Raw genomic sequence first — 14,735 nt, 5'->3', positions numbered from 1 at the left:
TCTATAGTTCCGGATCTCTACACGCTTCCTGTTCAGAAAATCTGTAAAGGTAAAGGTAACATTTTTGTGACACAATGAACGTATATAATATGAAATTAGGCGCTGCCTATCTCACGGAAAAATCTAGTCATACGGATTCTTTCTTTTTTTCTGCATAAATTGTTCTTTCTGATATTTTCAGTTTGGCTTTCAGTTTTGACAGTAAGCCTGATGGTTTTGCTCTTTTATAAAAATTAACAAAGGAAAATGTTTTAAACTGTTTTGTTTAAATGAACGTAGATCTAATCATTTCTTCAAATGTGTCAAGACTAGACAGACAATGGAAAATAGTGTTCATGAGTTAAAGATAATAGTGATATTTGAGTGCACAGAATCTAGTCCCAAAATGCACCTATACTGGTACTGGTGATAAACCCGGATAGAAAATGAGGGTTTTTTTACCTGTAATTGTTTTATTTCTGCAAATTGTTATCAATGGTTGGTATCAAAATAATGCTTAACATTTGCTGAAAACTTTACATAATTCAAATTTATATTTAGTAAGCAAACTCACACGAAGTGAGGGCATGAAAGGGGTATGTAAAATGGGGTCTGTACGAACGTTGATAAATTCGACCACTTTGTCATTTACAAAATTTTCCTCATAGTATTATATTGCAACTTTCCCAAAAATGCTGCAACAGTCATTCTGGATCGAATAATGAAAAGTGACCCAATGTCAGGCCTTTATTTGTTGACAGTGAGCATGCGTAAAAACACCCTCTTCCCCAGTAATTTTGGATATATATTTTATTACACAGATAAATGTAAGTCATTTGTTTATACAGAATATTACCAATTTTGTTTTTGTTTACACCAGTTGGTGTTGTAAGTGGTTGCTATTAGATGGTGTGTTTAATTGTATAAATAACCGATTGCAATCGAATAATTCCAAGGTGGTCGACTTTATCATCTGCCGTCCCGGTTTATCATCAGTACAAGTAGGCCACCAGTTACATACGTACTTATATTTAAAACTGCTATGCGCCTCAACGATCATGCCGGCCTTTACTGTCAATTTCTTTCTCTAATACAAATTTCTGAATCCGGGAATGCACATTTTCTTTTCAGTTCATTTGTTACAAATAGTTTTTAAAAACGACCAAAAAAAAAAAAAAACAAACAAAAAACTACAACAATTTACACATTAAGCCTGCTTAACATCACGCTCAACCTCATGTTCTTCTGATATTCTTTTGTAGTATAGGTACCGGAACTTAATAATCCTGCTATCAAAAACACTGACTATTTCAATTCTTTTAAATGCCATTATTGTCAAATGACACTCTTTTAGGACAAATTGTGACCCACTAATACAGCTATGGTTAAACTCTTGTATGTGAGAATGACAAACAACCATTTACATGTAAAATTCTTATTTCAAATTCATTCTAAAAAGTTCTTGACCAGAATGTTATCTATAACACATACATTCTTGGTCGCAATTCAAGAAATCCAATTTAATTTACCTAACTCCTAACAGTCTGGGGCCATTTATTTAATATGATTAAGGTTAATTATAATTTCTTAGCGCGATAGGGATCGTAGGCCTCTCAGGTTTATAGCCAACATTTTTTCCAAGTGTATAACTCTAGTCAATGAATTGATTTTTTGAGACAGTAATTGCAATGTATGTGAAAGACTGTGGAAGGGAGGGGATATAAGCAATATCGACATATGCTTTTCCATGCCTTCGAATTTTTTGTTCAAAATTTACAAGCAGAACATTGGTTAAATATACACATAATTGATTTCTGTTCCAATAATTGCAAAAATTGTGATAAATATCAATAAAATAAAATAAAATTGGGCCTAAGCAAAACAAAAAATATTTCAAGCAGCTGACGAGATTCAAACTCGGACCTCGCGCATGGAAAATATATAACCACTGGACCACGGTGAAGTGTTATGCAATTTTGTGATAAAATTATGTATATAAATACATTTTGTTAGGGCAACGTGTCTTAATTCGTTTTACTTTGACATTTTGAAATTATTGGCTTTTCTACATTAAAAAAATAAATAAACGACGAGTTTGTTATTCAAACACTGCTGTAATGTAGCCTACACTATTATTCAATATTGGAAACAAAAAGAGGGCCGCTTGAATCATCCATAAACTCGCTACATGAAGAAACCCGAATAACACCGATTTCCATTAATACCGCGAATTTTCAACTCGATAGAATAATTTGTTTGATAATGTGGCGCCGGATCGTTCATAAGCAATTTTATTTTATCAAATGTCGTCCTAAAATTATTTATTGCGCAAACTGCACTGCAGCAGTTCCAGGAAGTATGGGTAAAAACAACAACAACGAAACGGTGAAGGTATAGAACATATTCCCAAGCTAAAAGGTATATAGGTTTACTTTGACATATACACGTACACATTATCTATAGACGGAAAAACCTTCGGTTTTCCGTATAAGCTCCTTTTGGGTGATCCTATTTTAAGAACAGACAAAAGCAATTAAACCTTACTCCCAGCATTTTGCTGGCACCCATGTACAGCTAGGTCGACTTAGGCAATCGTGATAAAGTACCTTGCCCAATGACACATCGCAGTGGGAGTTGCCAGGAATCGAGCATACGGCCTTCATCTCCGTTGGAAAGCACCTTAGTCTTATCGACCAATGTGTCCACAATCTCCGTAGTCACGCAGTGTAACTATTCTGATTACACTTTCAAGGTTTCAAATGTATGACATCTTGTCAATGTGTGTATTCCAGTAGAGGTTCTGCACCTATAGGTATTTTGGACAAGCCTCATAATAGGGCTGGGACGATTTCAAACTTTTGAAACGGTTAATCATTTGTATGAAATCGAATAGAACCGGTTAATCGGCCGCCATATTTGAAATGCTGTTTTCTTTCCTGAAGACCTTAAAGGTACTTCCAGTAGCTGACTTCATTAGGAACTTACGACCTTTATCGTTTGGAAGCAGTGTGATAATTAATAAGTCATATTTTGGTGTATTTTGTTTTAAATATATCACGACAAGCAAATCCGAGACTACTGATTATGTTCAAGATGATGAGTTTTAGCGGAAATATACCGCAGGCCTATCTGCTGGTCAAAGAAATGTATAAAGATAAAGTACGATTCGTGATGTTTATTGTTTGAGAGCGATTAGCGGTTTTTCAAAATTGAAACCGGTTTCACCTAGTGATCGAATCGGATCGAGTCCCAGTCCTACTCATAATCAGGTTTGTGGCCCTTGAGGGTGCAGTTGTACAAGAAGGGGGACTTTTTCAAAGTGAACTTGCAGGACACTACGCTTTTCATGATGAAAGGACATAATTAACCGATCGATTTGCTCAGTCTGCAAGATTATAAGTCTCGTTAAAGTTGTTGGCAGTCAGCTCCAGATGTGATATATCGGTTTACCACAAAGTCATCTGCGAAGAGTCGAGACTTTGATAACGCAAGTAAGGGAAATCATCGATGAATATGCCAGGAAAAGTATTTGGCCGGGGACACTTCCCTGGGGGAAGCCCTTGATAACATATGCCACTCCGGATGTTGCTCAATCAACAATCACACGCTGTGTTATACCTAAGTAAAAGGCCTGGATCCATGTTAGTGTCTGCCCCCTAATTCCATTTTGGTTGAGCTTGGCTAAGAGTCGATTGTGTGGTCCGTCGAAATCTTTCGAAAGTTCCTAAACGTCTGAAATTTGCTTACTTAAATATTTCCATCGCGCTTCATTCTTTGTAACCGGAACTGGATAAGCGATTTTTTTCTCGTCACTGACATAACATTTTGTTCGTGCTTTTGTTGTACTTTGTCTGGAAAATCTTTAAAATGCACTTGTTATACAATTAAAAAAAAACACAACATTTACTGCCATAAATGAGATGTTTATTGGCTTGTCCGATAGTACCTCCATCAGCTTTACCGAAGAAGTATTAAAAAACATAGCTCTTTGGCTTTACATAATAAATCTTCTAGCGCAACACTAACTTTAGTTCTTTGCCGAAATCTGTTTAATTACTTAATTAACTCTTTAAGAATTGTATGTACATTTAAAACAACTTACTGTTAATGAAATGTCAAGTTATAACAAAATAATATTTGGAAATATTTATCTTGATTAATATCTCATGTTTAAATTCGCAAAATACGAATCCATAAATTAAGTTAAATAGTACTTTATGACTATTTGGAGAACTAAAATATTTGCTTCAAACAGCATTCTTTAAAGTAATATGCGAAATTATTATTCCGACATGAACTTCTGCAATTCGACCTCCCTCAAGCTAAACTATTTCATAGGGGGATATTGACACTAATTACAGCTTGCACGTAACACAGAAACCAAGTCTAGAAGTCTTTTACTTTACCCGCTTGGCAAATGATTTGATGAGAATAATGAATTCGCTGGGTAGCAGTTTAAATCTTTATTATAGTTTCATTTATGCACATACAACGTCATAAACATAATATACATTACATTAATACATAGTACATAGCCATTCAATATAATAGAATCATAAAAGACCTATCACAGTAAACATATCGACATTACATCATATAACAGTAAAATGTATATACAGCATAAAACTGCACGAGGAACAACTGCTAATTGAAGAATAAAAAAAAACTATTAAAACCAACACAATTAAGAAACTGAAGAAATAATACAAGCACTGTTAGATCTATGCACACAGAAATATTTTAGAAAATCAGTTATCAGTCTCGATCAGATCGAGACTGAACTAATTAACAGCTGCTTCTCAGCGGAAATAAAACATTTTATAACAATTTAAGAAAACGTGAGCATTATTTACACAAGCTAAAACTACGTCTTTGTAATACATTAAAACAGGTTTTGGCACATAACCTTATCAAATAAGCATTTGCGAACAGAACCTTAAGCTGATCACCTTTGCACATTGAAAATCATATTCATGAATTACAGCTTTCTTAAAACATCGACAGACAAAATATCGACACAACATGTACCTCATGTATCTCAAGGTGCTCTTTCCAAAGAGGGATCACTTTAAGCTAGGATTCAACGTGAGAGAAGGAAAAACTTCCCACAACTTCCTACAGTATGATATGAAACTTGAGAGAAAATGTTTACAAATTGAAGCTGGGGAAGAATGGCTTATATATGACGAACAATGTGGCGAGGACAGAATCCTTTTTGCTACAAACAAAATCTTGAAACTATGATATTATCTAAGGTTTGGTGTGATGACGGCACTTTTGATGTGTCACCACCTTTTTTCATGCGATTGTACACTTCACACTGCTAGTATTTGGACAGAGTCCTTCCTATGATATATTGCCTATTACCAAGAAAAACAAGGGCAGTATATGAAACAATGTTTCTAAGCGATTTACCATAGAATGGGACATATTCTCCCTGGTAGAGAAGTTTCGCATGGATTCTGAAGGTGCTGCATACCAAGCCCCAGACGAACTTACAGGTTACGTATATTACTTCAAGAAGACGTACATTGGCTTCTACAAATCGGAAAGCAATGGAAATAGCAAAATGATCCATTTACAGCCGAGTAATCAATGATGACCCTAGAACAACAAATGTTTTGGAAGACTGGCATCGCCGATTTTATGTAGTTGTCGGGGTATCTCATCCAAATGTCTATAGATTTATCAGTGTTCTACTTGGGGACATGGTCAACACGAAGATGAACCAAAAGACAAAGAAGCTATTGAAAAACAAAATAATTAAAACTATTATTGAATTTTTTCAAGAGCGAGGAGTGAAAACACTTTAAGTGGCGATGCGTATAACATCCAGTATCCCCGTGTATGCAAGTAATACGAGAGCGGTTGGATATGGTAATCGACGGTTGACGGCAAAAACAATAGACATCGGGGTAGGTAATAAATTACATAATTATTTTAAAATGTATAATGAATTGTAAGATGTGAAACTTAGAACCAGTTTTATGATACCAACCTGTGACCTCACGTCCTTAGTTTTGTAATATTACCACGTTTGACAATGTTATATGGATTATGACTCCGGGATTAGACAATTTGCTCGTAATCTGTCGATATATTTCAAAATCTGAGGACACTTGTGGCGTTCTGTTCACAAAAGGAGACCAGTTCCATATGAATTAATCATTATTCTACCCATGGCAGTTGTATTTGACTACCGTTAATGAAGTATGAACCCTATATCGCATACTTTCTGAGAGCGGGGCATGTTAGTATGGACTAAGACTACGGCAGTCTTAAAAATAAAAAGGTAGAACCAGTTGATAGAATTTAATGTTGAAAACTTTGACTCTTACACAGAACAGAAAATAAAATAAGTAAACGTTCGTCTGGCGGAATAGTTATATATTTGAGAAATGATTTTGTATCGTCAGATACGGTAGTTTTTCAGAGCCAAGATGATATTATTTGTATAAAAATTAATGGGTCAAAATTAGGTTTAGAGAAATATTTGTTTGTATGTTTATATTATGTAATACCTGAAAATAGCAGTCTTCAAGCAATGACTGTGAATTTTAAGATGGATTGTCAGCGAATGATATAAAAATTAAGTTGCAGACTTTACAAGAAGACATTTAGAAAAGTACATGTAATGATGATATTGATTATTTTATACATGAATTTGCTGATATTGTTGACGGAGTTGCTTCCCCTTTGTTTAATCGGAATTTAAATTTTAAAAAACTCTCTGAAAAAAATGATTATGTTGAAAACGGTCAGAAGTTGTACACTGTAGAATGTGAAAATAAAAGACATTTATTTTATTGTGCATTAAACCAGCACAGGGCTGAAAAATCAGATTTTAATAGAAATTACATGGTAAATGCAAGATCACAGTATAAATCTTGTTTACGAAAATCTAGATATGCATATGATAAAAATGAAACTAATAGATTACTAGAGGCGAAATATAAAAACGCAAAGTTATACTGGAAGATGTTAAAAAGTTGTGCTGGTATCAAAGAAACAAATATATTAATCGATGTTTTTGAATGATATTTTAAATCTGTTAATAATCCATACGATCATTTTTTCAATGCTGACGAAGATGTTTTATATTTTATTGAAAGATATGGACAAGGGGAGTTTAATATCATGTTTGAAGAATTAAATGTACCATTCACCACATACGATTTATCAAAAGCGATATAGCAATTAAGTACAAATAAAAGTGCTTTATACATGGTAAGTGTACTTTAACCCCAATTTTGTTAATATTGTTTAATAAGATTTTTACAGTTGGGTATTTCCCCGAAAGCTGGTCCGAAGGGTTTGTAATACCGTTACACAAAAAAGGTAGTATAAATGACGTCAATAATTATAGAGGCATTACACTTTTGAGCACATTAGGTAAACTTTTTACAAGATTATTAGATAACCGATTAAAAGATTGGGCGGAAAATTATAGGGTGTATATTGGGGCACAGGCAGGTTTCCGTTCTAAATTAGGCACAGTAGATAACATATTTGTTTTACATGGTCTTATAAACCATATGATTAATAGTGGTAACCAACTATATTGTGCATTTATAGACTGTAGTAAGGCTTTTTACTACGTAAATCGAGGAAATTTATGGCAGAAACTAATTCAAATAGGTATTCGAGGTAATATTTTGAATATTATTAGGTCAATGTACAAAACAGTAAAGTCAAGAGTTAAAGTATTGTAATGAGCTTAGTGGCAGCTTTGAATGTGTTTTAGTGGTCAGACAGGGTGAATGTCTATCTCCTTTTCTCTTTTCAATGTTTATCAATGATATTGAAGATATCTATGTAAAAAATGTTTTGAGGGTATCCATGTTAATTTGTTCAAAATGTTTTTTGATATTGTATGCAGATGATAGTTATATTTGCAAATAATAGAGTAGAGTTACTAGCTAGTTTAAATTTGTTATTAGATTATTGTAATACATGGAAAATGGTTGTCAATACTGCTAAAACAAAGGTAATGATATTTAGAAAAGGTCGTCGTTTACCAGAAAACATCAACTTTTAATATAATATCATCATCAAACAAGTACATATCTAATGTCCAGATAATTTCAAGTCAATTACAAGACAAAAAAGTTACATTTATTGTACCATACAATTGAAATTGTACATGCATGTATAAAATTAAATATGTATTATTTAACTGTAAGTGTGACAAGTATACACGAAATTTCTTAATACGAACAATATCTAAATATGGTTGTAGCCTATGATTTGAAATATATCTACTTGAGTCGTTCAATCTACAAGACCAATTTTGTAAAAACTGATCTTTTAGCCTTTTTTTAACATTAAGTAAGAATAGTTCAGGATCTTTAACAGTCTGAAATAACCATACTTCATTAAATCCATGTACATAATAAATCGTTCAACAATTAGCACCAAATTTTTCTATTGGGATGGTCAACAATATCTTATTTTAATATCATATATACTTTTTGAATGTATTTGTTTTCATCTGTTCCCAATAACTTAACCAAGAATTTAATAATATTATAATATCGCATGTTATGTAGAGGCATTCTGCCTAATTCTCCATAAATAAAATCGTTTCCTTAACGCCTGATATACGTTTACAAAACTGCATATCGAGGGCTTGGTGCAAAACTATTGTAAGTGCATATAAATAAAGAACAAGATACAATAGTTTTGCGCCAAGCCCTCGATATGTAAACGTTCTATTAAAACCCCAAACTTCACTCCCGTAATTCAGAATAGGTAATACTAGTTTATCAAACAATTCTAATCTATATTAATATTTGTCCATTTTAAAAATAGCTTTAAGAGCTTGTCCTGCCAAAGTATTTTGAGCCTCTGAAAAAGACCCACCTGTTGTAAAGACTATACCAAGATATACAAACTTATCAACAATTTCGACAATGGTATCATTATTTGAAGATCTGTTGCCATATTTGTCTATATTGTTGTTTATGCCACATGGGTCTAAGACCTTCTGGATGAAAATGAAATAAACTTGTAAACTTGTGTAATATATGGCATCTAAAATGTTTACAAACCCTTCCTATGATTTGACTGTTTCACCCCGTTTATGATCTAAGATGACCCGGTTTTAAACTCGTCATGAAAACAAACGTTCTAACTAAGTTTATTAAAACTGGGCCAAAATTATGAAACGATGCTGCATGTAATTGTAGACGATGAGCACAGGACTATTCACCTATCTTTTAATTATGTTCAGCTCGCCTTGAACCTTTGGTCAAATATGAATAACGGTAAACGTATACCCTTCAAATATCAGGAAGGAAAGTAAATGAACAACAAGAATGAATTTTGCAAGTTTTACTTCATAAGTATGTTGAACAGGAAAGGAAGATCAAGTAAGTCATTTACATCGTCACAGTACACACAGAGTGATAAAAAGAACCATTGCAAGTACAACTATATCAGATTCCTTTGCTTTTACATAGATATGACAAGTTCAAACAGATGTATGTGAAAAACGGCTTTCAAAGATTAAACGACTGTATTTTTAAGTGTTTATACTTCATTTTTTCTTGAAAAGGCGGATATTCAATCATTTGTAAGATTTCTGTTTAGTTATAGCTTAGTGAACGAATATAACTGGCACAAGTAATGAAAAAAAGCAAAAGATACAGCTCTTTTAACAGTATTTGAATAGTATCCACGATATAATGAAAACGCAGCCATTTTGGGGACTATGACGACATCTTTCATTTTCTTTATGAAGTCATTACCAGATATGACATTTGATGAATACAGCTTCATAAAAACTAGTTAGACGGAATTTTGATATAATACATGAATATATTTTTTATACGTTTGATTTTTAAGGCAAAAATATATTCTGGCCGAATAAAGATGACTGTCTTGTAAACTTGTTTTTGATTGATTAATCATATATGATAATAGACAAAGAAAGAGCAAATGATGATATGCACCTGTTTTATGCTTCTACTAATTGAAAATCCTTTGAAATGTCAATACATCTCCTTTCAACCAAATATATAAACTTAAACGTTTTTAAATAATTCAAACACATGTCATTGATCCTTTTTGACTTGAAGACTGACAATTATTATTTAAATGATGTCTACTGATCAGGAACGCAGTCGGCATCGCAATGTCTTACAGATTCAAAGGTGCCGGCACAGAAGTCGCCATAATTTGCCGTCCCTTCACACGTGCGCGTTCTTGTACTTGCCCCACGTGATCCCTCGGCTATGCCATCGCAGAAACAATCCGTCCATTCGCTCCACTGAGAAAGGACACCGTCGACTGAAAATGAAATTTGATACGTAATTTTTAAAAATCCGTAAGGAAAAAAAGCATGCTTCAATTAAATTTTCAGTAAAAAAAGTTAAATATGTATAAATATTTTTAAGTAAAGGACCTTTTTAGAGAACTTTGGTCGTTCAACCTATTCTTATAACGTGACCCTACAGATGAAAAATTATGCGGACAGTTTTGCCTTCAGGAAAGGTATACAATGTGTATGTAATGTGTGATTTTATATCGTCTGCTGTTATTTTGTTTGGTTGCATTCTATGTTTCTGAAGATTTTTTTCACAGATTTTATTATTTATTATATTGTTAATCCGACTGACGATATCAATATTCATAAACAATGATAATACTTATTTTGAAATCCATTTAAAAACAAAAAATAATTCATTCAGGGGGCCTAAATGATATCATTATTGTCGAATTTAAGATATGTAAAATTTATTTAAATTGATTAATGAATATCACAAAAACCGATTTATATGACTAATTAAAAATATCATCAAATCATTAATAGTATAACAAAACGATCTGAAGATACAACAAAACAGCGAATGTATAAGTAAATCGGCACACTGTGGGTGACAGGTAATGGTAATGTTCTTTTTCTTAGAAACCATGAAAGGAAATTCCAAACTACAGAATTACAAACGATGACAACTTATTTTCACACCAAATTTTTAGATAATTCATCCAGTCAGTGCAATTAACAAAAACACTCTTTACTATTCTGCACCGACTAGAGATTCTACATATACGTTGTGTAAAATTCTTCAAATATAATTATTATCATACCTGCATCATCTCCCCTTGTTCCACATTTATTTCTGCAGATGGCGTATCTGACAACATCTCCCTTGCAGTACTTTCCACCGTTTGCAACACCCACACATTCCTGGATCTTCTTTCTTACCCCAGTTGAACCTACTGCGTTCCCATCGCAGTAACAATCAGAATAACCTGACCATCCCGACAGCTCACCGTCAACTTGATGAGAAATGAATTATTTTTTAACTTAACGATGAAACATCACAGTAAAAAATTATAAAAAAATAATTGAAATATTTCCTCTGTATTTTCCTTACAATATTCCTTCTTGGAATAGATATAGATTGCAAACTTTTACAAATACTTTCTTCTCAAATACCGGGGCCTCCGTGGCCGAGTGGTTAAGGTCGCTGACTTCAAATCACTCGCCCCTCATCGATGTGGGTTCGAGCCTCACTCGGGGCGTTGAATTCTTGATGTGAGGAAACCATCCTGCCCAGGTGCCAGCTCGTGATGAAATAATGCACGGAGGGGCAGCTAGGGTCTTCTTCCACCATCAAAGCTGGAAAGCCGCCATATGACCTATAATTGTGTCGGTGCGACGTTAAACCCAACAAAATAAATAATAAATTCTTCTGAAATGTCAGGTACATATTCTTGTCGGGATAGAAAGTCATGTTTTCACAACTAGTTAAGATGTGCTGTTTACGTAATTTTCGGAAATAATTATAGAAGAACGAGTACTTCAAATGCGAAAAATGATGTTGCACATACCTGCACAACCATATGGACATGGTCCTTTCTGAATACTTTCACCACTGCAGTCAGCTCCAGAACCACGTGGCGCAGGGTCGTCACAAAGTCGGTACCGGGTCCTCTCAACCACATCCCCTCCAGCCTCTGTGTAAGCCGTAAAATAAGATATAATTTTAATGCTTTAATTTGACTTCTGTATCCCTTTTAACGTCTACAGTCACGACAATAATGCATTTAGGGCAATGTTTTATCAAAGTATACATCATTTGAGATTACTTCAAAATTTGTTTTGACGTTTTTTTCTGTATTATAAGTTGAAACCCGTTGAAAATCCATGTTCGAACAGTAGATGAGGAGTATATGAACCCTTTCAGTGGAGTCAATACAGGATACGGCATACGAGGATGTTTCACTAACTCTTTGCGTACCGATTTATAAACTAAGAGACAGTCAATAGTTGTAAGTCAACGAATCTCAATGTCGGAAATTAAAATCATGCGGAGGTTATAAACAGTTTTAGACGTAGTTTGTCTCGCGCGAAACTTGTACTCCATATTGTTTTCAAACTAGTTCGACACTGTTTAAAGTCAGGGCATTTTTAATAAAATATTCATTCGTGCTTGTTCACACAGTTTACGGAGATTCTGTTGTATTATCGAAAACCGAATTGTTAAAACATTTAGTAATGCTCTGGAGTTCAAATTATACGTTTTTTGTTTACATACATTCTTATTGACTCTTTACTTCTATCAGCAATATTATCAAAGACCTTTTCAGAACTTGTTTTTTTCTAAATTTTAGGGTCCTTCCGTAACTTTTTTGCCAATACTGTACATGATATTACCGTTGCAGCATTCAGACCATCCGCTCCACTGCCCCCAACTTCCATCCTCAGAGGCCAACGTGTCCCTTGCTCCCCAGTCCTGGAAATGAAGTAAACTCGAGCGATATTTACAAAATACCGGTATGTAGAATATCTACGTACAATCATTATGCAGAATATTTATATTATACTGATGTACAATCTGTATGTAGAATGCACAGACGGTATGTAGGATATATATGTAAAGGCTGTATATATGTATATATGATTTATATATACTTTGTTTGTTTCTTTTGGGTTTTAACGCCGTTTTTCAACAGTATTTCAGTCATGTAACGGCGGGCAGTTGACCTAACCAGTGTTCCTGGATTTGTACCAGTACAAACCTGTTCTCCGCAAGTAACTGCCATCTTCCCCACATTAATCAGAGGTGGAGGACTAATGATTTCAGACAAAATACACCAGCGTGTATATTTACTTTAATTAGTATGTAGACTATACATGTGTACGCGGTATTCAAAATATGAGTACTTGTACAATCGGTATATAGACAATACATGTTCAATGCTAATGTAGAATATACATATGTACCTTTGGAACATAAATATTTTATGTAAATCAGTATTTAAAGATGCATATACATTTCTAATGTTGTTAAGAAAAACTTCTAATACCGATTCTGGTTCTGACGCTGGAAGTGTACAGTCAAGGTCTTCAACAGACTCCATAACCTTCGAGTTACTCATCTACAAAAAAAAAGATGTAAGTAAAACTTCTAACGCATTACTTATCAATGGAGAGTGCTACAGGAACGTGTAGGATTTTATATTTTAACAACTTGTTGCCGTGTCAAAAACCGTAGACCAAATTAGACATAGACATAGACATAGACATTTTCCATAACCTCTCACTTGCAAATTGTGTAATCAGATTGATTTAACGGCCAATTATTAACATTATTGGTTGCGGGTTTATCCCGCTACCAAAGGTAAGTGTATTTCTGACAATCATGTAGCATCTTTATTTGATTCCAAATCACATCCAAAGGAATTTGTTCATGTGCTACACAAAGTAGTCCCATTCATGAAAAATGTGGATGAATTATCAATAATCAAGCAGTTTTTATTCATCCTCTATCCATTCACACTGGCCATTTAGATTATATAAGATCTGTCAATGATTAGGTATTCCAGCCCATGGTTACATCACTGACTTCCAGCTGTTCATGTAAGGTCAGGCAGAGTTTATCTTAGATATGAGGCACATTAGTATTTGTTTCTTATACATGTATACTAATTTTGTAGATTGGCATTTAAAATGAAAATAACTCTAGCAAAACCCGCAACCACCAGACATCTCAAGGCTTTGATTAATGAAATATTGTCAATCTCCTGCTTTAACACCCTGGGGAATCAGTTCTACAGAGTGAATTACATTGTCACAAAATGGTTAGTTACAAACTCGCATTCATCAGGCTGGTCACATTGCCCGATCGGACTTCGACATAAAAACTAATATTTCTTAAAAAATAATGAAGATATTTCTTTCAAACTTGGTCCACTTATTAAGCATAACATATGATGCATATTAAGATAGAAATAACTTTGTTGCCTTCAATTTTGTTAGAATTATTTCCCTTTTCAGATTTTTATGATGCATAATTTTTAAAGTCCAAAACAGTTATGTTTTAATACAATGATTAAAACAGAAAAGGGTTCGATGGCTTTCTGTTGTTCCAAATTTGTGCGCCAATACCTTTATTCTATATATTTAGGGTTAATACCTTGTTTCTAGTATGTATGTATGAACATTTTTTTACAACTAACTTTTTTGGTTGCGGGTTTATCCCGCTACCAAAGTTAAAGTGTATTTCTGACAATCATAGCATCTTTATTTGATTCCAAATCGCATCCAAAAGATGTTCATGTGCTACCAAAATAGTCCCATTCATGAACAATGCGGATGAATTATCAATGGACAAGCAGTTCTTATTCAACCTGTATCCACTCGCACTGACCATTTAGATTATATAAAATCTATCAATGATAAGGTATTCCAGCCAATGGTTACATCACAAGCTAGGTCAAGCAGAGTTCATCTTAGATATGAGGCA

The 14,735-nt window shown here is 33.8% G+C and overlaps 1 protein-coding gene across 1 annotated transcript in view; it reads right to left on the bottom strand.

Annotated features, from left to right (window-relative positions):
• Window positions 1-9,297: 9,297 nt before the first annotated feature.
• Window positions 9,298-14,735, bottom strand: part of LOC123535691 (cell surface hyaluronidase-like) — a 39,364-nt gene continuing 33,926 nt past the window's right edge. The window contains exons 23-27 of the mRNA XM_053527861.1: window positions 13,297-13,368; window positions 12,644-12,722; window positions 11,818-11,943; window positions 11,071-11,262; window positions 9,298-10,269 (exon numbers count right to left, since the gene is read on the bottom strand). Coding sequence (XP_053383836.1) covers window positions 10,085-10,269; window positions 11,071-11,262; window positions 11,818-11,943; window positions 12,644-12,722; window positions 13,297-13,368 — 654 coding nt within the window. The 3' untranslated portion in view covers window positions 9,298-10,084. The remainder of the gene's footprint in view (window positions 10,270-11,070; window positions 11,263-11,817; window positions 11,944-12,643; window positions 12,723-13,296; window positions 13,369-14,735) is intronic.

Source organism: Mercenaria mercenaria, chromosome 17, assembly GCF_021730395.1.
Source record: "Mercenaria mercenaria strain notata chromosome 17, MADL_Memer_1, whole genome shotgun sequence".
Classification (NCBI taxonomy): domain Eukaryota; kingdom Metazoa; phylum Mollusca; class Bivalvia; order Venerida; family Veneridae; genus Mercenaria; species Mercenaria mercenaria.
The sequence above is the reverse complement of the archived record's forward strand: the minus strand, read 5'-3'. Positions and strand labels throughout refer to the sequence as shown.